The sequence below is a fragment of the Lepidochelys kempii genome, chromosome 4 (genome assembly GCF_965140265.1).
Source record: "Lepidochelys kempii isolate rLepKem1 chromosome 4, rLepKem1.hap2, whole genome shotgun sequence".
NCBI classification, from domain to species: domain Eukaryota; kingdom Metazoa; phylum Chordata; order Testudines; family Cheloniidae; genus Lepidochelys; species Lepidochelys kempii.
In genome coordinates, this window is record NC_133259.1 from 134,951,436 (window position 1) to 134,976,575 (window position 25,140).

Consider the following 25,140-nt stretch of genomic DNA (forward strand, 5'->3'; position numbering starts at 1 on the left):
ATTTAGCCATTATCCAGTGTGTGCATAAAAATGTAAACACTTTCGCCTACAACTAAGTCCATTAACAACATTCTGAGATGAACATTAGTCGATAATTGATTTTGCTTTAAAAATTAGTAAAATCAATTTTGCTGTTGAGACTTGCAATACGATTTCTTGCTTTCAAAGAGTAAGTGGCCATAATTCTTTTTACAAGTGTGCAACTGGTTAAAATCAAGCCTTGAGTAGTTACAATAAACAAAAATCACTTCCTTGAGCTTTACCCAACTAGTTAAGAGGCTTACCATATGGTCTGATATAAACCAGCAGCTTTATATGATGGTTTTGCTTGACAGAGATCACTTACCATGAAGATTTTAAGTGTACACAGAGAGCTTTAGTTACAAGTGATCTCGTGGCATTGTTTCCTGTTTTAGTTAACTGTCTAACACACCTAATTATATGTAGCCTTAATTTAAAAAGTGACTGCTGAGAGCCTCAAAAATATAGCTTAAATAACCTTGAACTTGTTCAATTTGTCAAAGAATCAAATGAAAGACAACAGATGGATATACTTTATTGGTTCTTAGCATGACATCGGAATTACAGTTGTAAAAAATCACACAAACTGCAGGTATAAACATGTAAAACAATACAAAAATAAATGGAAAGGTAATTTTATATATTTACTGAATCGAGTTGTGTAATAAATACAATAATAAGCAAAAAAGCTTCAATCACACAATTCAGTTTAACTGAAGTTACAGTAGTGTTTGTAAATACAAGTTTTAACTTAACAAGTTGCAAATATTAAAGCATTGAAAACTAGTATAAAAGTGAATTTTGGCACATTGTAAAGTGAGATTTGTTATATTAGTATTTGACAATTATGTAAAAATGAAGCAGTTTCTCACTAGCCTTTTGAGGTACATTTTTAACAATCTAAAATTAGATTAACAACGTTGTTCTAACAACTCACAGTTTACAATTTACTATACTAGTTACAATTTTCCCTTTTAAGAATACCAAGCAAGGTATTCCAGAGCTTATATCTGTGCAAATTCAGAAAAATCTCAATATAAAACTTATTAGGGAACTTAATTGCAACTTAAATCCTCCCTGCAATCATTTTTGCTAAATAATAATACAAAATGTGTAAAAACTGGAATACCAAATTCCACAGCTTTATAAAGAAATAATCCTAGGTCACAGCTCAGTTCAAGTTGCAAGTGTTCCCTTGCTAAGTTTGTCACATTTTCCACCCCCCTATAACTTCAGCAACTTCTGACCAACACTCATTCTCTGTGAGAAAAAAACACAAGCTGCTAACGTTAAGGTCAGCAAAGCATATAAACCCTTTGAGGACTCTTAGCACTTCATCACAATACCAGAAATGCCTGGACACAAAGTTACTGTTATCCATTTTCATTATACAGTAAAAAGACAGTATAATGGCACTTTTTACTTATTTGAACATTTGCAGCTTATCGAGAGAGAGTGCTTTTTTTGTTTTACAATAGCTAAAAATTTCAAAAACTAGATATTTATGATTAACCCAATTCTTATCTCAACTTCAAAAAATAAAACCCAGATTACCCTACAGTTAGGGTTCAGCATGGTATATACATCTCTGACAGGAATACAAAAATGACGATTTTCCCCCCTTAAAAAAAAAGGGGGGCTGCTGACTGTTGGAAGCAAAATGAATCAGCAACTGCTATAAAACATCAGCGGCATCAAGTATTTATACATTTTAGTCCTCAAAGAGTTTTTTTAAAAAACGATTTAACCATATGTGCTAATATTCTTCACTAGGTTAATTTTAAGTCCTTTCACCAAAACCGTTTCTCCTTTAAAAAAAAGGGTGCAAGCAATACAACCCATGACGTCCACTCCCATAATTCGCTTAGTGCATCAATGGCGCCATATGCAAGGCACTGCTATGTTTAAAGGATAGTATTGTCACAGTTTCACTATTTCGGTAATTTTTTAAAAATCACAGTTAAACATTAAAAGCTGAGGTAATCAAATTATTTCAATACCAAAATATATTAATTGAAATAGTACCAGTATGGTGAAAGGTCTTCATCATATTACACAGTTATTGTTACCACTCAGCATGCAGTACAGCATATAGTATCTATACTATGCCTTTGTTGTGGTGAACTCTTCTGATTCAGGCTTTAAAAACAGCTTGATTTGTGCAGCAATAATCCCAATTTAATATGTTTATTATTTCCTGTTTTGGTCACAGGGCATCTCGGTTTTAATTAGCTTATTATATACTAAACCTAGATGAATCAGCCCATCGATATTTATTTTCAAGAGCTACACAAATTAGCGTTCTTAAAGAGAGTTCAGCAGAGTATAAGCTACAATATCTTCATCTATCAATTGCACTTAAAACCTACTCCATTACTGATTTCCAAGTTGAGACAAAGTGTCAACAAAGTGCCATTTGTCTCAGCTCCTGGTATTTTATGTCTGACATTACATAGTCATACAGCTATTCTAGATATATGGCTTTTGCAGATTAGACAATTTAGGCTAAAAAGGAGCAAACAGTGTTTACGCTAAGTTATATTGGCAAAGAATATTCTATTGTCTAAATGCCCCTTTTGTTGCAATATTACCTACAGAATTTTATATTTTCACAACGCTGTTTTAATACATAGTTTCCATAGCCAATTTTACTTCGTTTCTAAACACTGACAACACCCCAGAAATCAACTGTTAACTACGTTTACCTACCAGGCACTAAACATATTAAAAGACTAAAGTGTAGCCATGCATAGATAATTCTCGAGCCTTATTATGATGCTCTATACCTGTAATATGGGTTGCCCCAGACAGCATACAAAACTTGGAACTAAATTGCTGGCTTTTACTGTGCTTTATAAGGAAAACATTTCTATCCTATTCAAGTCCTGTGGTGTGCAAGATAATGCCTAAATTCTGAAAGCTTTTAACATCTAGCATGAAAAAAAAAAAAACCATCTAAGCAGCAGCCTTACAAACATTTAAATTCTAATCTGCACCACCTGGAATTCAAAATCTGTACTTTCTTACAGAATCTGTATACCCTAATGATCACAGTACAGGCAGCTCACTGAGGTTAGCTAGTAGTGATGTATACTAAAATTTTATCTAAAGTGTTCCAATTTTTATGGTCTAATTGAAATTTCAGCCATTTAAGATTCCAAATATAAAGGATTTATTTCCTAACTAAGCCATCAAATTTCTATGTAAACTTGCACTTGACTGTAGGAGTTCAATATCGTTTTCCTTTCTTAATAACAGAGCTTATGAATACAAGTTAGGCTTCATTATTATAATCATACTATACGGAATTATTCCTTCAATAAATTCTTATTGCATCAAATACATCTGATCAACAGAAAGGTCACAGATGCACTAAAAGCTGATCCTTATCTGTTCCTGAGGCAAAGGAGTATGCAAGTTAAAATATTCAGCCATGGTTGGTTTCCACAAAACTAATTTCCAAACACACAGTGAGCTACAGTAAGCTGTTTTTCAAGGTAACAAGCCCTACAATAAAGACAGGCAGTAGCCTGCAGGTTAGCCACTTCAGAGTCTTGGCCAGCACTCTACGCAGTCATATTCAAAATAATTCTTGTTTAATTTAGAGGACAAGGTGCCATCATTCTCACTATAATATCAGCTTGAAAAAAAAACAAACAGGCAAAAAAAAAAAATCAAACCCAGTGTTTCAATTCTGTGGAAGGCTATGGCACACTGACTCTCCTAAAAGCTTGAGAAATAAAGTACTTCAAGTACTATTCTGTATTTCTGTACTGTTCTTTTTTACCTTTGAAAAACATATCAAAGTAGACAAATAACTCATCTCTTCAGCCAAAAGATACCTCGCTCATCCCCAGATGATTTGCTCAGATGTGGGCGCTAAAGGAAAATATAGAAGATAACCCTTTTACTCTCAAGCAATGGCAGGTCATAGGTTACGCCACTCTGCCTGTAATGCATTCTGCATGATAACGATAGTATCGCAGGAGAAAATGAGCCATTGAGAGCAGCAGTATCAGATCAGGTGATCAGAGCTTTTCAAGTGTTCCCCCATTTCTCGCTTTAGGAACACACTCAAACTCTCATACTGAAATACTACAGGGCATAACAACTGTTGGCCACTTTTTCATTTATGGACACTTGTGTACATTCTGTACAGGAAGTTTGATAGGACTTTGAAAGAAATGAGCTCCAGGTTTTTGATTATCTGTACCACAGACCAATTTCACTGCTCATACACAAGGCTATTAGGACATACAGTTTTGTTTTGAACATGTAATATTTCCACTGCTAATCAGAGAAATTCCAGGTGATACTTTTTATGATCTGGAATTAAGGTGAAGTGGATGTGAACCAGACTGTACAAACAACTAAGTAGTTACCAGATTAAAATGCCAGCTTTATAGGAATGAAGTTTCATTTTAAAACTGCTGAAACCTAACATTTTACTTTTCATTTTCTTGTTAACCAGCAAGGCTGCCGCATTTTTCGGTTACTGATAGTCAGATGACAGTTTAGAAATCCAATGTTTATGTGCATTTAATACCACGAACATGCATGCTTATGTCTTCTGCTCAAAGAGGTCATGATATTCTTGTTCTTCTAGCTCTCTGTTGTACTTTTCGATTTCTCTGTTAGCTTCTTCCAAGTAGTCATTCATGAATTGGTCCATTACTGATGTCAAAATACTAAGGAAAAGTATTCACCCAAATAAAAATGTGCGTTAGAATCAGAACAGGTTGGACTAACTAAGCAACTGATCTGCATATTAACAGGATGAATTTTCCTCTGTGGGCAATAATGCAATGTATTAGCATATCCTGGAGTCAGAACGGATTACCAGTACTCCTCCTCAAAGAGGCTGTAAGAGTTACATAGGTAACTTTCTTAAACGCAATAGGAAAAAATAATAAGGGCTGTGACATATACCAGCAGGGCAGGTAAGTGACAGTAAGGATATCTCCAGGACATCCAGTCTCTGCCCCATCCGTTGCTTCTCTAAAATCATCCCAAGCTTCAATCTGATGTCCCTGGGGAAAGTTCTGTTAACAAAATCAGGATTCCTATCACCAGCTGCTCTTTCAATCTGGCTTTTAAATGTACTCTAAAAAAAATGTAGACCCATCCCACAGTATCTAGACTCTGGAAGTATGTATCATTTGTACTGAATTTCATTTAGGAGGGGAGAGTAAATGAGAAAGAGGGTATTATTCCTGTTATTAGACTGTTTTAATGGCTGTGAAAGGGTGGTTGATGCTGTGGTACATTAATTTGGGATAGTCTCATCTATTACTTGGTCTTGCATATCAGAATTACATGAATTTGATTAAGTAGGTTAATATTTATGGCCAAGGTTTAGCATATGTGCTGCTTTGCTCTCCCTTAACTTTTCTACCAAATGACTATGGTTAGGGAATGCATCCAAGAAGGGAAGAGAGGTCTGATGATTTAAGAATTAAAATTAAGTGCCACAGAAGTTGTGGAAGGACAGGTCAGCCCTCTTGCTCAAAGAAGAACTGAAGTATCCACCTGCAGCTTTCCAAGTAAATTACAATCAATCAGTTACTGAAGATCAAGAAATAATAAAAACAAAAGTGAGAACATAAAAGCAGACTTGAGGTAAGTTCTTTGTGGCGGAGATGGTCTTTTTGTTCAGTACCAAATGCAATGGGGTACTGGTTCCTAGGCACTGCAATAATACAAATAAATAATAGTTTAGAGAGAATCTTAGGACAAAAATATTACAAAATGTGATGGACACATGAGGAATTGTACAGTGGGGGGTCTGTTAATAGGACTCTGGAGTTTTGGCCAAATATTGAGACATATGGCAATACACCAATTCAGGAAAAAAGTAATCAGTGATATTCAGGAAAGAAAATTTTAAAAAAAACCCTTTGATCTTTGTATACTTTATTTCGTCCTGACAAGGAACAAATTCTGCTGATTTAAGAAAGCAAAGATCGCTAATTTCAGAGTTTAATGTATGCTCCCCATAGCTGGTTGCTCATATCAAGTAAAGGGTGCAGAACCCAAGAAAGGGTTTTTAAACAACAGAGAGAGTGCAGCCGTATTTTAATTCACAAGTAAATACTGGAGGATAATCACGCACATGCTTCTGATTTTGTGTGCACACTCTGAAGACAGCGATTAGTTGGTATGCACGGGAGGTTTTTCCACATCAATCAGGCTAGAAGGTTTTTTACATTAATGAAACTTCAATATCCAAGGAACAAGAATATCCAGAGATCTTGCTGTCTTTTTATTTGGTTTCTCTAAGTATATATTCTTTTTGTGACTCATTATCTTGAAAGGTAGTTAAAGGATTATTTGGTTTAAATTGAGATTTTTTTTTTGTATAGTATGCTTCTGATTATCTGAAAATCGCAGAGGACACAGATTTTGTTTGGATAATCAGGAGTTTGGATAATTTAGAGGGCAGGAGTGGCAGTGAAGGGAGCTCTCTGTAGCTCATTGCCCCGCTCACTCACTCCCATGACACCAGGACTACCCTCTTGATTGTTGCAAGCAAAAGGGGTGTGGGTGGGGAGGAGAGGAGAGGAAGGCTGCTGCCCTCATGGGGCAAAGAGGAGACTTCTGGCCATTACTCCGATCTGCCCCAACAGGACCTTGCACATGCAGGGATCATGTGTCACCAGCCCTGCAGCTCTTTTGTCATGGCTCCACTCACTCAGTCCCACGACAGGAGGGCTGCACAAGGTTTCCTGAGCTACTGCAAAGGCCATTCAGCAACAGGGTGGCCTCCACCAGAGCCGGGGGTCTCTGCTCTATCATCTGAACCTCCACATTATCCTAATGCAGAGCATGGAGACAAGGGAAGGATTTGGATAACAGGGTTTTTGAAAAATCAGGGTTATACTGTACTTGATTTTCTATATGATCTAATGACCAATGGTTTGTTCAATTCAGCTTCTTACACGGTGACTGTAGGAGTGATCTATTAATGTTAGAGCCTGATATGGCAAATGGTCATATGCTGATTTAAAACATCAAAACCCTTCACTTTGCATGATCACCAGCTAGTCAGCTGGCTCTTTTAGGGATAATGCTCCGCCTCAGTATTCCATACATCAGCTTTGTCTAAATCTGCAGCATACTTTCTACAAAAATACTCATGAATTTAAATACACATTAAAGGATACGTGGATGGTAATCCATCTTGTCCCCAAAGAAATTCACAAACTGAGTTCCATTGTAAAAGTAACCAGCTGGAAGTGGATCCAAGTGGCGCTTCACCTGCATTCAAAGGCAAATACTGTCCCATTAGACTGTCAGTAGCTCTAAATGTCTAAAACATGGTTATGTAAGTCTATGCAGTTAAACAGAAGGGGATGCCTCTTTCGAGAAACTTACCAACCCAGTACAAAAGTGCTTGACCTTTTGTTTAAATGAGTAGTCACTTTGCAAAACAGGCTTAAATACTAACATGATTGCAGTATCTTTAGCTGTTACCTTATAATTTAATTTTCTACTAGGAAAATTGAGGAAAAAACAAAACGTTTATTGTCCTCTCAGTTGTAAAAGAGGACCCCAAGGGCTTGTCTAGACTAGGATAAAAGATATACTCTTAAAACTTTGTTAGCTAAAGCAATGTAACACTAGTTTGGAAACGGCAAGTTAGCCCAGCCCTGTTTTAGTTAATATAATTTAAAAATACGCCTTTTATCCTAGTCTGAACAAGCCATTAATGTTAACTGATACAGGGCTACCTTCTTGTGTCTGCAGACAAACCCCTCAAGAGACATGGACTGGCCCTCTTCATCTCAGTCTAGAATAGATTAATAGTTTCCAAGGCCAGAAGGGACCACTATGGTCATTGAGTCTGACCTTGTGTATAACAGGCCACAGAACTTCCCCAAAATGATTCCTAGAGCGTATCTTTTCGAAAAACATCCAGTTGATTTAAAAATTGTCAGTGATGGAGAATCCATCATGAGTCTTGGTAAATCTTCCAGTCATTGGATCAATGTATATGTTTCTCTGCTAGATTCAAGAGCCTATTATTAAATATTTGCTCCCCATGTAGATACTTATAGACTGTACTCAAGTCACCCATAACCTTCTTTTTGTAAAGCTAAATAGATTGAGCTCTTTGTGACTCACTATAAAGCATTTTTTTCAATCCTTGAATCATTCTCATGGCTCTTCTTTGAACCCTCTCCAATTTATCTACAACCTTCTGTACTGTGGACACCAAAACTGCAAATACCGAACACGGTTGTACCAGTGCCAAATACAGAGGTAAAATAACCTCTTTACTTCCACTTGAGATTCCCCTGTTTATATATCCCAGGGTCACATTAGCTCTTTTGGCCACATCACCACATTGGGAGCGCATTTCAGCTGATTATCCACTATGACCCCTATATCTTTTTTAGAGTTACTGTTTCCCAGTATAGAGTCCCCCATCATGTCGGTGTGGCCTACATTCTTTGTTCCTTGATGTAGATATTTACATTTAGCCATATGAAAATGCATATTGTTTGCTCGTGCACAGTTTACCAAGCAATCCAGATAGCTCCATATCAGTGACCTGTCCTCTTCATTATTTACCACTACCCTAAATCTGTATCATCTGCAAACTTTATCAGTGATGCCTATGTTTTCTTCCACATCACTAATAAAAGAGAGCCAAAACTGATCCCTGCGGCACCTCCCTGGAACCATACCCACTGGATAACTTTTCCCCATTTACAATTACACTGAGACCTATCAGTTAGCCATCTTTTAATCCATTTAATATGTGCCATATTAGTTCTAGGTCATTCTAGGTTTTTAATCAAAATGTCAGGTCTGTCAAAGCCTTACAGAAGTCTCAGTGTATTATGTCAACACTATGACCTTTCTCAGTCAAACCTGTGATCTCAAAGAAGAGATCAAGTTAGACATAGCCTATTTTCCATAAACCCATGTTGATTTGCATTGATTAAATTACCCTCTAATCCTTTATTAATTGAGACTCTACATCTAACAGCCAAGGTGCTTACATCACTCCTGTCCCCATAATACCTGAACATCTCTGACTGTATCTCCGTGATTGCCTAAGAAATGTGGGAACACTCATTGCACAAGCAACTATAAATACTCTGTACATCAGTCCTCATTTCATTTAAGAAAATGGTGGCATGAGCACTAATTCCTTAAGCAACAAAAGTGGGGTAAGGAGTGTAGTTACAGTCATTGTAGTATAATGTACTGTAATTGTCCTTATTTGAAGAACAGAGAATGCTTTAAAAATACATTAAAATATGTCTTAACTACTTAAAGAACTAAGAAACAGGTTGCTTCATGGAGGTAGCCTTATAATAAAGGTAGTTGTGGGGTTGCTTTTGGATGGTCTCTTATGACAGGTTTCCTAAGGCGGCCTGTTGCATAGATTTCACTGCGTTTCAAACTAATTTTGAAACATATTCAGACCTTGGTAATGTGAAGCTTTTATCAAACAATTTGTTTAATTAAATTTAAAATTGATATATTTTGAAATAAAGGCACATCCTAATGACGTGCAACTTAACAGCTTTGCACCCTGTGCCATTTTCCAGACTGACTCTCCACAAAGATCTCCTGCAACTATCCATATATTTGTTGTGAGGACAAAATCAAAATAAGCCTTCATTAAAATGCAAGAAGAGTATAGGCTAAAAAATGCTGAATAGCTTGCCGTGTAACTTCAAGTACTAGTAGTTTCCCATATCAGATCATTAAATCCATTTTCTTTCCTGCTTTTTATTAACTAGAGATACATGGTTCTATTCCAGATGCATTACTACTTCAAGATATATACTGAAGAGCAAGAGCAATCTAAGATTGAGGCACTAAGTGCTTATGATTATAAGGATCTTTTTCCAGTCCTATGACATGACCAGATGCTTCCTTGACAAACTTCACATTTCATACAGGAGGTTTTAGTGTTTAATCACCTTCTATTACAACAGGAAGCCACAGAGCAACTTGTAAATACTCCTGGTTTGTCTAAAAACAGACTGTACCAACAGCAAGACCAGCAAAGGACAGTTTAAGAATAGCAGCTGCAGGGGCAGACGAATATAGTGCCCACAGAAAGAACTATCTTAAATGAGTTTATTTTTGCCTCTCACATGTAGATGACAGCATAGATGAGCAAACAGTATGTATCTATATAGCTACCAAGAATTAAAGGAAATACATCCATCACTATTCTGAAAATGGGATTATTACTATGATGTGATAATCCAATTCCATAATAGAGTTTTGGAAGTGGGAGCATGGGGCTATTTGGAAACGAATGCTTACACAGCACTCCCACCACTTATCTGGAAGCTTAACAGCATCAGGAAAAATAGTTTTGAATGTATCAAGTCAGAAACTTAGAACACAGTTCTTGCTATAGCCTTCTATCATATAAATGGGCACGTAAGGAAGTGAGGATCAAAACAAAGCCTTGATGCTAATAGCTTGTACTTACATGAATGTTTTTGATCTCCTGCGGGGTCAGCATTCCTCTGGTTTTCAAGGCTTTCCTCTGAGGTTTCTATACATAGATTCAAATACCAAAAATACATTTAATCCTCATGGCAACATCACACTACGGTATAATTAAGGTGCCAAAAAAACAACAACAAAAGAGCAAACAACCAGAAAAGTAAAACTACCAAGTTCTCGCAAATATGAAAAAGGTAGCAATCGGTAAACAAAGATAATTGTGGTTTCAGAGTAACAGCCGTGTTAGTCTGTATTCACAAAAAGAAAAGGAGTACTTGTGGCACCTTAGAGACTAACCAATTTATTTGAGCATGAGCTTTCGTGAGCTACAGCTCACTTCATCGGATGCATACCGTGGATGCACACCGCATCCGATGAAGTGAGCTGTAGCTCACGAAAGCTCATGCTCAAATAAATTGGTTAGTCTCTAAGGTGCCACAAGTACTCCTTTTCTTTTTTTAAAGATAATTGTGCTTAATCCTAACACAGGGTATTTTTAAAAAATGGATATGAATGCTAATAAGTGGACACGGTTATTAAATTGCATTGTTTACTTAAGGCACTCTAGATTCAATTTTTACAAATACAAACGTAAAAAACAAGAATCTTATACAAATGTGTTTTAGTTAACAGAACAGAACAAAAATTCTGAAGGTATTTTAACGAGACTAGTTAAATAAGCTATTGTAAAAAACAAAAAAATGACATAAGAGGCAGAACAATCAAGTTTTTAGACTTAATAAAGAGACCTATACCTCACTTCTTTAGGCAATATGCAGAAACTGAAGTTTATACTTAAATACTAAGTTATTTAAAACCCCTGAATCAGTCTCTACTGTTGATGTTGCAGGGGATGAGAAGGCACTTTCATTATAAATTCCATTTACAGGAGGTTTGGAAATTTTTGAGAGCGCTACTGGTTGGGTTAAAATCTTTCATGTTTGCTCTCAGTCCAAAGATTATGCTTTTATTTTCAAGGTCTGATTGAATTCAGTTCAATCATTGCTGAGTTAGCTGAAGAAGAGGAGTGTTTTTCACCCTTGGAGAAATGTGCTTATTTTTAAAAACGTCCAATCTTCCATGAACTTAGTTCTCAGAACAGATAAATGCCATTGGCATGTAAGAAGCAGCATGATTTAGAAACAACATTTGTGTACATACAGCATGTACATTTCCCACTTAAAAAGAAAACACACCCCATGCTGGAGGAACAAAAATAGCATGGCATGAGAACAGGGCTGGAAGCCAGAAACTCTCGAGTTCTAATTCTGGCTCTGATAAGGACTCCCCTCTGATTTCTGGAGAGTCTCAACTTCTCAGCCTACGCTGCATTCCAAGATGCTACACATACGAATTTATAGTTGTAGAAAAGATTGTCATTTATTATATCAGAGAAATCATGACCATCTAATTAAAGATTGTACCAAAATGTTTATGGACAAGGAGCTCGAGTTAATACAATGTATACAATCATAATTTTAATAGTTCCTGGCTCAAGTGCTGAACTGTGCAAACTTAATGTTCTCAGTTTTTGTATGGAGTTTTCTTAAAAAAAAAAAAGAATTGAAAGAGATACACTCGCCAGTACTGTGGAACTGATTGGAAAGCACTGTAACATCTTTTCCCATACTCCTCAGGAGCTCAGACTGGTCACAGCCTCTAAAAAGCCTACAGAAGCACTGACTGCAGTCCCTATAAATATCTCACAGACAAGACACTCTTGTCCATCTTACAAAAGTGCATGCACCCAACCCTTTACTCTTCACGATGTGGCTATGTTAGCCACACACACGTACACATTTTGGACTTACTTAACAGACCACTTCACAAACTTAGAAAAAAAAAAATGTACCGCCAAACTGAACGTATGATTTTCAAGATCATGTAAATCAAAACCAGCTTTCACCTGAACACAGGTTATTTCCATGCTATATTTAAATTTTCTTTTCACAGCAGCAGTTTGCAAAATGTTTTAAAAACAGGAAGAAAACACATCCCCTCCCACCAAAAAAATTGTCTCATGATGAAAGGTAGCTGAATAGTTTTTGCTCAAAACTTTTTTTTTTTTTAAATCTTTACCGTCAAGCACAGACCAAGCCTAGAAAATGTAATGCCCAAAATTTGAGCAACTGAGACCAGGAGGGAGGAATGGAAACAGTTATACACTAACTACAGTGGTTACTGCCGCTCATTATCATTACACCCAAGTGCAGGTTCCACACACTGAACTGTCAGCTTCAACGGCTCTGGACCCTACCCATATGCAGGGCAACCATGTCTCAGTCCAAGTCTTCTTGGGTTTATTTGGACATACTCGCATACTCAATTTGCTATGGAGTATTCTGGAGGAAAGAGTTCTCACCGTGATTATGCTGTGACATGCTTTAAAAACAAAGTTCGAATTACAGGTGGCACCAGTGAGCCTTTTTAGCCATCTTGTTGAAAAGATCATTTCTAATGGTAGAATCATGTGTGCTCTATACAGTGCATAGTTAACCAGTTTCCAGTCTACTTTAACAATAAGAACATTAAAACACTCAAATTTCATTTTGGATTTTTAAACGAGGCAACACAGAAAAAAATCAACAGTTATAAGTGCGTCTGCAAACCTGCTTTGCAGTTTGTCTGAGCCAGTCTTTTATATCCTCTTCCTTAAGAGAGCAGCCAATGAATACAAGGAAGTACTCCTGCTGACTGCTGCGATCTCTGTTATCATTTCTTGAATCAGGAGGAGTAGGCCCCTCCTGAACAGGCACAAGGCTTAATGAATTAGATGATGTGTTATGACAGACTTCTATCATCTTATCAGAATCTACCAAAAAGAGAACACATTTTCTTTAAACACTGGGCTGGTATAGCTGACTTACCTCAGTTATTTTAACAGGTAGCACATGTGCATAGATGCGTATAGTTCCTTTACAAACCAAACTACTACAAATTATATATTTTAGTATTCTGGGAGTAGGTGAAAACAACAAGTGTAATCTCAAGACCATGCATACAAAGTACACTCCAGTTACCTGAAAACTTAACTTTGCCCAAAATGTGGTATATGTTTCCAGAAAAAGGACTTGACTTAACTGATGACTTAATTGCTGTATGAAATAAAAATAAAAACAGGTTATTAAACTTATTTTTCCTCTTCCCTGGTGCAGCTCATTCAGCACAGATCACCTTGGCTACCAGTGGAAGGTTAGAGTCCCAATCTCTAAATAACCCACTTCACACTATTTGCTATGCTACGTCCCTTGAAGCCCACACTACTTGTAACTTCTCTTCCCTACGGGGGAGAAAAGGATGTATACTCGAAGGGTACTTATAATAAAAAAGTATCCCTCCCACATAATTGACTCTTAGTGTGGAGAGAAAGAAGATTCTCAGAAAAACAATTTTTAAAGTGACAGAAGGAAAGACATTATTTCTACTCTAAAAGCACATTTTCACTCTAGAAGTGGTCTGATTTTGTAATCATTGCAAGAAATTATATATAAAGTTGCAAGGTAGCTATACTTTAACACAAGAAAACAGAAGAAAAAAGTGTTTATTTCAACTTAGAAAAAGCTTCTAAGTATTGAAGTGTATGGGATAATTACCCTCAAGTGGTTTGACTGCATATTAAAATGTTAGATTTAATATTAAAAGCTTACACTTATTTAAACAAGGTCATGAGTCTTTAAGTTTCCAGAATAGACAAAGAAGTCAAAATACACAGCATATGAAGAACTTTGAGGAGAAATTATTTTCTAGATAAAAATTTCACATCATTCATGATTAGCATAGCACAGGGTCTCCTTAACTAAACACCCACAATATTTTAAATCTTAAAGTCACCAAAATCCATTTTTACCTTTACATTTGGTCACAAATCGTGTTTTTTCCAGAGGACGGCTAAACCACACACAGATCTGAACCATTGGTGGGAAGACAGAACCAGCTCCAAACTTACCATCATACCTTTTTAACAAAAAAGGGAAATCAAGTTTATTTGCCAAAGATATTTTTGATTTCGTTTCCCCAGACTTCATGTGAGCAATCAAAGTTCCTGTAAGTGTCCATTTTCATGCTTTATCTGCTTTTTATCTAATAGGTTTCTAAAAATGAAGAATATTTGTTATTTTAACAACAGAGGAGCTTTCATGAAGAGATTGCTAAATTCATTGCTTGTAAGAAGAGAAATACAAACGGTAAACAAGGTAAGAATTAGAATCATACAATTTCAGGGTTGTAAGAGACCTCAGGAGGTCATCTAGTCCAATCCCCTGCTCAAAGCAGCACCAACTCCAACTATTATATATGTAATTTTGTATCACGACTGATATCAGGAACCGCTTCTATGAAGTTCCTGCTGTTAGCACTTTTTCCCCCCTAGGTGCACTACATTAAGAGACAGAAACCCAGCATCAAGAGGTTTGAAACAGTTTTTTCTCCAACCCAATCCTCTTCCCTTTGGAGCGATATGGGATCTAAAAGAAGCCTTACCCTTACTCCATGATGGTTTATTTAAGAAACCTCTTTCAAACCCAGTTTGGAGTCAAGGTGTAATTAATTCTGAACAAGAAGCTGTTCTGGACTGACCAGGTATGTTGGTTTAAGGGCTGCACACTATGCCTCTAATACTCTAAATGTAACTAGAAAACAATTGGTCAGGATTTGGGACTGGTGCCAGGTTGGCAGTTCTGGAAAACAAAGTCTTCTATTTGCCACACAGATACAGCACAGACAGCAGCAGCAACATACCATCCCCAGCAACGTGTTGCAACCCTGAACTGTAGAAGATACCACTAGGTGTTAGAACAGAGTTCTGTTTCCATGTATTTTCTGTCCTTGGCCTCCGCCGAGGCTGCCAATCAAGAAGGCTGATGTTTCACTGGGGATAACTGTGTGCTCGTAACTGAAACGATACCACTAGATCATTTAATTTAGGCTGAACAGATGTCAGACTGAATTTACTTCAAGTCAGTACTGACCTACTCCTCTTATTCTCACAGGGCTAGCTCTTGCTCTCATTGAAACAGCAACTTTGCCACCCATTTAAATGGCAACAGAAGAGGATCCTAAGTAGGCAAAAGATGGCACTAGTGGATCTAAAAACACTACTCACAGGCTCTTAAAAAAAAAGAAAAAAGACATTTACAAAGTCATTGGTCCACAGGTATGAATTGTCTTGAAAATATAAGCTAGTGGGGGCTTCTAAAATCCTTCATGTTAATTAAAAAATGCTTTTTTATTATTTCTCAACTAAGATACTTGCCAGCCAGGATACATTAAATATCGAGCTCTCATCATCGGAGGATTTGAAAAACTGCTTTCAGAGAGAATAAGCTCAATATCCTCATTCCTATTAAAAAGATAAATATTGAGATTTTTAATTTACAGAACACAGTAACAATAGCCATTTATCTGTAAACCATTTATATAAATTAGGATGTGCTAGTCACATTGCAGTAAAATAACGTTTACTATTTATGGTAAATTAGAAGTTTTTGTTTAAAAAGAAAGGAATTCTCTACTCAACTAATTTTCTATTTGCAACTAGGATACAAGTAAATATACTAAATAAAATATATAACACAGCAAAAAAGCCCTTATAAGAACTTCATCGGATCCTCAATTCAACTTTTACTGATATTGAGTACGACTTACTCATTGACTTTGGTCCCATTAAAGTTGAGTGGGTTTACTCATCCATGCCACTCAATGTGCGTAGAGGTTGCACAATTGGTCTCTAATGGAACAAATATTAATTTAAACCTACAATCTGTAGAAAGAGAATCTTACCTGCACTGCTGTATAAAGTAAAACCTAACATGAAAATTACTCTGCAAATGAAAAGCTACACCCATTTTAAACCTTAACTTTTCCTAAATCATACTGTATTATTTGTAGCTTATGGTCATTTAATGTATTCCTTTGACACTTAAATCCTTCGTGAATCATGCTGTATCAGAACATCTGGTTGAAGTGTAGATGACATTCTTAAAATGCCAAAATTCCAAGAATAGATGAGGTATCCTGTTATCAAAGAAGTAATCACTAAGAAAAATAAACATTTTTCTAGTTTATGTACTAAGTCCACTTTCTGTTTATAGGTGAAAGTCAAAGATGGTCAGCTTTTCTTGTAAGAGAGTGTTTTCCATTTTTAGAACAGCAACTTGAAAATTGCAAAGAACTGGAAACTTCAGCCAGTATTACCTAGTTACGAGGCCATTTTCTGCCAAGATAAATGAAACAGCAGGATTTGCTGCTCGTATGAGGCTCTGGAGTTGTACAAGGAGTGGGTGTCTCTGCTCTGTAGTATGACTTGTGAAGACCACATTGCTCACCAGCCCTGCATGAAGAAATTGGGGAACAGTTCACTCAAATAATGTCTGCAATGGTGGAGAACAACAACAAACATATGCTGGTTAAGTAGTATAGCAAAAACATTTTTCCAGGTTGTAACTGTTGACCAGTATATGCTGGCTAGTATATACATAAACACACTGCTCCATGTGTATGAAGAAGCACCAATAACATTAAGCACAAATATTTTAACAGTGATACAAACTAAACTGGCCTATACCATAATCCTGTTCACTTTATCCTAAGTATCTCACTTAATTTGCTGAAGTAAATATCTGGCATAAGCAGATAGAACAAATTTAATCTTGATTTTGACCAGTTTCCTATGTCTTAGTACAAGCTAGTGAAGTACCTTCACAGACCAGTATCTGGAATGCTAGTATATAAAACTAAGATAAAGAAGGACCTGTACAACTAGTTAGGGAACTGGGACAAACCAATGGGTTGGAATTTAGTGACATGTAACGAGATGTGTAACCTGTAAAAAAAAAAAACATAAAAATAACACCAGGTGAAATGTACAACTTTGGGAGCGCCCCTCCTGTATAAAGTGAATATAATGTCATTGCATGAGAGAGTTTCCTGGAGACTGGTGTCATAGATAGAACCTTTTCCCTATGCAATATTATTATTGGCTGAGAACAATAAACCTGACTGACACTGGTTATTTCGCCTTTTGAATATATTTCATAACGAATCCAAGTATTGTCAAGCAATTGACTACTCAGTTTATCAAAAGTAATTTATATTTGTTTGCATCTCACCCCAATAAGTAAAGCTTATTACAAATGAGAAAATCTAAAGCGGACAGCATTTTGAGCAAGTTATGTGGAATAATCAACAGATTTAATTATTCCGAATTATTAAACATTTATATTGCAGTATCTTCTAGGGGCCAAGGAGGCGGTGGTGGTGGGGGAAGCGTTGTCAGTTGCGTCAGGCATTATACAAATATATAGAAAATAAGTCCCTGAACTCCAACAATCTTACAAGCTGAAAGAGACATGACATGACATAGGTTGCAGTTAGAAAGAGGGGAATAGTGTATTTAGCAAATAAAATTATTCCAGTTTGGGGCCCCCGCCCCAGAAGCACTTTACTGACTTGTGTGAAGTTATGTACGTAAGTAAGCATTTGTTTGTGAATATTTAGTTTACAGTCCAACTAGAATACAGTCATTTGATACTCAAAAATGAGAGAAGGTTAGAGAAGAAAAAACTCTGTTCTTAAAGGGAGAGTAACCATTGCTAGGTATTTCCACCTTAGAGAAGCCAATTAATAACTGGATAACAAAATTAAGTCATAGCAAAGCTACTAATGCCATCATGCAGCTTATATTTTATTGTTACACATGTCTCAAAACACACTGAGTACCAATATTCCTCATTGGTCTTACAAGCAGTTAAAAAAAATCACAACTTTAAAAATATTCACCCCTTTGCAGTGACGGTCTTTAGTGGAAAAAGTTTTGGAGGGACAAGGCAGAAAGTGATACATAACCAGTGTTCCCCATCAATGTTCAGAGATATTGTTAGTCTCCTATACTACATAAAATTGAGGGTTTCAAAACCAAATCACTTAAAGAACATTACTCTGTGAAAGATATTGTATCCTAGTCATTCTGACTTGGAATTGTGGAGTTCTAATCTCAGGTTTCTTACTGACTGTATGGCCCTGAGCAGCTTTTACTCGGCCACTCTAACTCAGCTTCCCCATCTGTAAAATTGGGATATTTACCTTCCTCACAATGAAGCTCTGGGGCTCAATCTTGTGAAGTGCTCTGAAGACAAAGAATTGATACTACTTTTGATGCAGCAAAGGAAAGGCTTACTTCCATGAGAAATTTCAAAGAGATCTATCATCCCCTATACAAGCAACAGCGCTAGTCCACACCAGTTCTCCTCAGCCAGGGGTACATGTACCCCTGGGGGTACACAGAGGTTTTCCAGGGGGTACATCAATTCATCTAGATAGTTGCCTACTATCAGGAGGATGTAGGGGTAGGAATCAACCTTTGGACTCCTGTACTCAGGAACTCTTAAAACACTGAAATGACTGGTATGGTGCAGCTCTACAGTTGCAGGGGGAGATTTTTCTAAAGACAACTCTTCCTCCGGCAACAGGCAGCAGGAATCCTTCAGATTTTTAAAGATCAGGTGGTATCACTTTACAGAAGCCAAGTTTGATCAGTCAGCGCAAGAACCAATTTAAAATAAATAAAAGGGAAGGAAAAAGCCAATATAATAAAATTGGACTTAAAGAAAAATGAACATTTAAGCCTCATGACAAGCTCAATACACATACGTCTGTCATACCATTTTAGAGCTGAGACTTCGGACAGTCAGACAATTGTCACTTTTAGAGACAAAAATAGAAAATATTTTTCCTTTCTATTTTCAAAACTGTTCTTTTCGACACCAAGTTTGCATTCCACTCCATAATAGTTCCACAAGATGACATAAATGAGGATAATAGCTGGAAAAATACTAGTGGGGCACCTAACTTCCTTGAGTCTAACCTTGGAGAAAAGTAACAGACTTCAGCTGGTGCTTCCATAAAGAGAAATTCCCTCTTTAAAATCACAAGGCTATCTGTTCTCCCAGACTTAGGGCTAAACAACAGCTACAATTTTCATCTACAGGAACCGTCCTGGATTTGAATACAGAAGATGCCCTTTTACACCTGGTGAACAAGTACAGCATGGAGACAAATTACAAGTTAAATGGGAACCAGCTGCTGTTGTTGCAAATGCCTTCTGAAGAGAATCAGAAATAAAGTACTAGCTTCTATCGCCAATAAGCCTTGGGCACCAGAACCAGTTTTATTAATGGAAAGCATGTTGGCTGGAATATTGGTGTTATCCTCCTTCTCTTTTCTTAAAGTACCACAGGAACCATTAATTTCTGAGCAGAATTACACTGAAGAAACTTCTGTCTAATACCTCACCCAAGGGATGGCGGAGCACAGGGTGCAAGATCCCTAGTAACTCCCAGGTTGTAGTACTGAGCTTGAAAATTCCCCCATGTCCCGAGACCAATTTATAAACTATTTCAGGTATTTCCCCTATGCCATGGACACTAACATGAGACAAAATAGAGGGTACTTGCAAGAGAAAACCATTTAAGGTAGAAATACTTATGGTGGGAGGTACTGTAAAGGTCAGAATTGGGCCTTCTAATACCTTTATCTTATGAGGTTCTTAGACTAATTTCAGAAGCATCTTCATTGTCAGATACTGAAACTGGGATTGAGAGGCTGAACAGCAAGCACAGAGCAATTCAAACAAACTCAGAGACACACTTACAAGTTCCGATGTGGATCACACAGATGACCTGAAAGGTAAGAAGTATGCCCAACAACAACTACAACTTGGTTTGTAAAGTCACGTGTTGGATATTTTCTTTTAAAAAAATTTCCCCATTTAATTGGCGCCACCAAATGGATAGCCTGCATATGGCTGCTTTACATTACTAGTTCATAATTTTGACTGAAAACAAATGAACCATATATTTAGCTTCCTACTGTGTGTAAGTGACAGCACAATAGATGTGCACCTCAACCCAGCATTACAGACAACTACCATCAGGATTGAAAAGAATGAAAAAACAGGCAAGGATTAAAAACAAAATTAAAAAGAAACAGGCAAGGAGGCAATGGTTAAAATGGTATCAGCCAAACCAGAAACAGGAAGCAAATACACTATGCATTAATAAAGAAGATGAGAAAAGAAATCTCCTCATAATGCCTTCTCCTTTCCCCAACTCCCGCATTTGCCTATTTAGAATTACTTCTATGGCAGTGACCGTCTCACATTTGTCTGTACAATCCCATGCAGATCCAGGGAGCTACAGACACAATTGTTTCCGCTCTGTGGAGCTTACAAATTAAGGGTCTACTCATGCAGGTATCTTTACCCATGGAAGTAAGTATTTACAAAATTAGGCCCTATATTAAACTGGCAGACCACAAAGTTGAGATGAAGGAGACAAAGCCAGGGAGGAGGTGAAGCGGGGGCGGGGGTTTGTGAAATGAAAACTAGGAGATGGTTAAATACACAATTTCACTCCTTAACGATTTTGACCTTTTAGTATTTGAATCACCCCTTCCCCTCCCTCTTCTGTTTCTAAAATCTGTGTTTCCAAAAGGGCTTCGGTTTGTTTACTCCCTTTATTTATACACCTGCCTAACCGATGAGGTTATCAGGAATGTGCACAGCTCTGAGAATAGCGCGTTAGATAATGAAGTTCAGAAACAGCAAGGGAAACTCAAAAACCTATGCTTCACAGTGATAATGATTCCGTTTTGTCCTCAGCAAAAAAAAATAGCAACTTTAAACAAAATGGATATCTAGGATGTTAGAAGATGATATCTGGAGCATTCCTTGTCCATGCAGAAGAGAGATTACCTAGACTGAACTGTTGCAGAGAACAATTTGGAAGCAAAAGGGGATTGCAGAAGTGTATGGAGGGAATGGATGGAGACTAGCAAAAAAGACTGAAAAGCTAACAGCAAAGGAATTTCAGAAGTAGGAAGCCTGCCAATCAATCAGTAGGGCCACTGGATGATCAAGGCGCTAAAGGAGCACTCAGGGAAGATATAGCCATTGCGGAGAAACTAAATCAATTCTTTGCATCAGATTTCACCGCACAAGATGTGAGAGAGATTCCCATATCTGAGCCATTCTTTTTAGGTGACAAATCTGAGGAATTGTCCCAGACTGAGCTCTCATTAGAGGTGGTTTTGGAACAAATTGTTAAATTAAACAGTAAAATGTCACCAGGACCAGATGCTATTTACCCAGGAGTTCTGAAGGAACTGAAATATGAAATTGCAGAAATATTACGTATGGTATATAACTTATCACTTAAATCACCTTCAGTACCAGATGAGTGGAGGATACCTACGGTAACACCAATTTTTAAAAAAGGGCTCCAGGGGTGATCCTGGCAATTACAGGCCAGTAAGAGTAACTTCAGTACCAGTCAAACTGGTTGAAATTATAGTATAGTAAAGAACAGAATTATCAGACACATAGATGTACACGATTTGTTGGGGGAAGAGTCAACATGGTTTTTGTAAATGGAAATCATGCCCCACCAATCCATTAGAATTCATTGAGGAGGTCAACAAGCATGCGGACATGGGCGATCCAGTGGATATAGTGTACTTGCACTTTCAGAAATCCTTTGACAAGGTCCCTCACCAAACGCTTTGAAGCTAAGTAAGAAGTCATAGAAGAGGGAAGGTCCTTCTCATGGATCAGTATTGGTTAAAAGACAGGAAACAGAGGGTAGGAATAAATGGTCAGTTTTCAGAATGGAGAGAGGTAAATAGTGGTATCCCCCAGGGATCCATACGAGGACCAGTGCTGTTCAACATATTGGGAAAAAGTTCCTCCTCTGCCTTGGTGGGTCCTGCGCTTATTGGTGGATTTGCTCACCTCAGAGATTCACAGCAGCCCTCAGTTTGGCCACTTTTGCCAGTGGCTCAAACCTGCCATTCACTCAACTAACCTCATCACTGGCCAGCATGGGGAAAAGGAGGAGAACAATCCCCGCCATCTCTGCTGACCCACCGAGTGGGTCAGGGGACAGGCCAGAGACCTTCTCCTCTGGTGGGACCCACAGTCCAGGTCAACTCCTCTTATATCAAACAGGGAGATGGGGAGAATGGAGGGAATCCGGGCTCGCCCTCTACTCCGGATTCCAGCCCAGGGCCCTGTGGATTGCAGCTGTCTACAGTGTCTCCTGTAATAGCTACAACTCCCTGGGCTACTTCCCCATAGCCTCCTCCCAGCACCTGCTTTATCCTCACCACAGGACCTTCCTCCTGATGTCTGAGAACGCTTGTACTCCTCAGTCCTCCAGCAGTATGCCTTCTCAATCTCAGCTCCTTGCGCCTTCTTGCTCCCAGCTCCTCGCGCGCACCTCACTAACTGAAATAAGGTCCTTTTTAAACCAGGTGCCCAGATTAGCTTGCATGTTCTAACTGATTCTAGCAGCTTCTTAATTGGCTCCAGGTGTCCTAATTAGCCTACCTTAATTGGTTCCAGCAACTTCCTGATTGTTCTGGAACAGCCCATTATCTTATTCAGGTGTCATAAATATAAAGGGAAGGGTAACCACCTTTCTGTATACAGTGCTATAAAATCTCTCCTGGCCAGAGGCAACATCCTGTTACCTGTAAAGGGTTAAGAAGCTCAGCTAACCTGGCTGGCACCTGACCCAAAGGACCAATAAGGGGACAAGATACTTTCAAATCTTGTGGGGGGAAGGCTTTTGTTTGTGCTCTTTGTTTACGTGGTTGTTCTCTTGGGACAGAAAGGCCAGACAGAAATCCATCTTCTCCAACCCATCCTAATCCAAGTTTCCAATATTGCAACCAGTATAGGTAAGCCAGGCAAGGCGGATTACGTTTATGTTTTGTTTTATGTGAATTTTCCCTGTGTTAAGAGGGAGGTTTATTCCTGTTTTCTGTAACGTTTAAGGTTTTGCCCAGAGGGGGATCCTCTGTGTTTTGAACCTGAATACACTGTAAATTATTTTCCATCCTGATTTTACAGAGATGATTTTTACCTTTCTTTCTTTTTTTTTTTTAAATAAAACACTTCTTTTAAAAACCTGACTGATTTTTCCATTGTGCCAAAAATCCAGTGGTTTGGGTCTCTGATGATTTTGTAACCAATTGGTAAGGATATTATTCTCAAGCCTCCCCAGGAAAGGGTGTGTGTAGGGCTTGGGGGGATATTTTGGGGGAAGATGTCTCCAAGTGATCTCTTTCCCTGTTTTTTTTTAAAATGCTTGGTAGTGGCAGCATACTGTTCAAGGACAAGGCAAAGTGTGTACCTTGGGGAAGTTTTTAACCTAAACTGGTAAGAATAAGCTTAGGGGGTCTTTCATGTGGGTCCCCACATCTGTATCCTAGAGTTTGGAGTGGGGAAGGAATCCTGACAGGGGAAAGGGACATGCTTAATCTGGGGTTAATATATCTACTTTCTATCACACTCCTGTAGCCATCTGGCCTGACCCTGTCACAATATTCATAAATGATCTGGAAAAAAGGGGTGAACAGTGAGGTAGCAAAGTTTGCAGAGGATACAAAAATTACTCAATAGAGTTAAGGCTGAAGCTGACTGTGAAGAATTACAAAGGGATACCACAAAACGGCAGATGAATTTCAATGTTGATAGATGCAAAGTAACGAACATTGGAAAACATAATCCCAACTATACATACAAAATGATGGACTCTAAATTAGTGTGACCACTCAAGAAAGATCTTGGAGTCACTGTCGATAGGTCTCTGAAAACATCCACTCAACGTGCAAAGATAGTCAAGAAAGCTAACAATGTTATGAACCATTAGGAAAGTGATAGATAAGACAAAAAATATCAATGCCACTACATAAATCAATGGTACATCCACACCATAAATACTGCATGCAGTTCTGGTCACTCCATCTCAAAAAATATTAGAATTGAAAAAGGTACAGAGAAGGGCAACAAAAATAAATTACAGTGTATGAAGCAGCTTCCATATGAGGAGAGATTAAAAAGACTGGGACCCTTCAGTTTGGAAAAGAGATGACTAAAGGGGGATGTGATACAAGTGTATAAAATCATGAATGGCATGGAGAAATGGAATATGGAAGTGTTATTTACTCCTGCACATAAACACAAGAATCAGAGGTCACCCAATGAAGTTAACAAGCAGGTTTAAAACAAACATAAGGAAATACTTCTTCAGACAACACACAGTAAACCTGTGGAACTCATTGCCAGGGGATGTTGTGAATCATAGAATCACAGGGTTAGAAGGGACTGCAAGGGTCATCAAGTCTAACTCCCTGTCAAGGTGTAGGATTTGTTGTGTCTATCCATCCAAGACAGATGGCTATACAGCCTCCTTTTGAAAATTTCCAATGAAGAACCTTCCACAACCACCCGAGATAGTCTATTTCATTGTCTTACTGTTCTACAGTTAGAAGTTTTTCCTAAGATTTCATCTAAATCTGCTATGCTGTAGTTTGAACCCATTGCCTCTTCTCCTGCCTTCTATGGCAAAAGAGAACAACTTTTCTTCATCTTTTTAAGGTAGCCTTTCAAGTATCTGAAGATCGCTACCATGTTCCCCCTTAATCGCCTCTTTTCCAAACTAAACATACCCAGTTCCTTTAGCCTTATCTTGCGTGGCTTGCATTCCATCCCTATGATCATCTTTTTCGCTTGCCTCTGGATCCTTTCCAGTTTCTCTACATCCTTCTTATACACTGGTGACCATAATTGGACACAGTACT

The 25,140-nt window shown here is 37.8% G+C and overlaps 1 protein-coding gene across 6 annotated transcripts in view; it reads right to left on the reverse strand.

The window, feature by feature from the left end:
- Positions 1 to 536: 536 nt before the first annotated feature.
- DNAAF9 (dynein axonemal assembly factor 9) overlaps positions 537 to 25,140 on the reverse strand; it is a 134,761-nt gene continuing 110,157 nt past the window's right edge. For 5 of the 6 annotated variants that reach the window (XM_073342971.1, XM_073342970.1, XM_073342973.1 and 2 more), the window contains 8 exons: positions 16,696 to 16,831; positions 15,755 to 15,841; positions 14,351 to 14,457; positions 13,524 to 13,598; positions 13,113 to 13,315; positions 10,487 to 10,552; positions 7,185 to 7,278; positions 537 to 4,695 (listed from right to left, as the gene is read on the reverse strand). In XM_073342971.1, coding sequence (XP_073199072.1) covers positions 4,583 to 4,695; positions 7,185 to 7,278; positions 10,487 to 10,552; positions 13,113 to 13,315; positions 13,524 to 13,598; positions 14,351 to 14,457; positions 15,755 to 15,841; positions 16,696 to 16,831 — 881 coding nt within the window. In that variant the 3' untranslated portion in view covers positions 537 to 4,582. Of the gene's footprint in view, positions 4,696 to 7,184; positions 7,279 to 10,486; positions 10,553 to 13,112; positions 13,316 to 13,523; positions 13,599 to 14,350; positions 14,458 to 15,240; positions 15,842 to 16,695; positions 16,832 to 25,140 lie in introns of those variants that run through there. The other variant, XR_012158784.1, reaches the window with a different exon arrangement.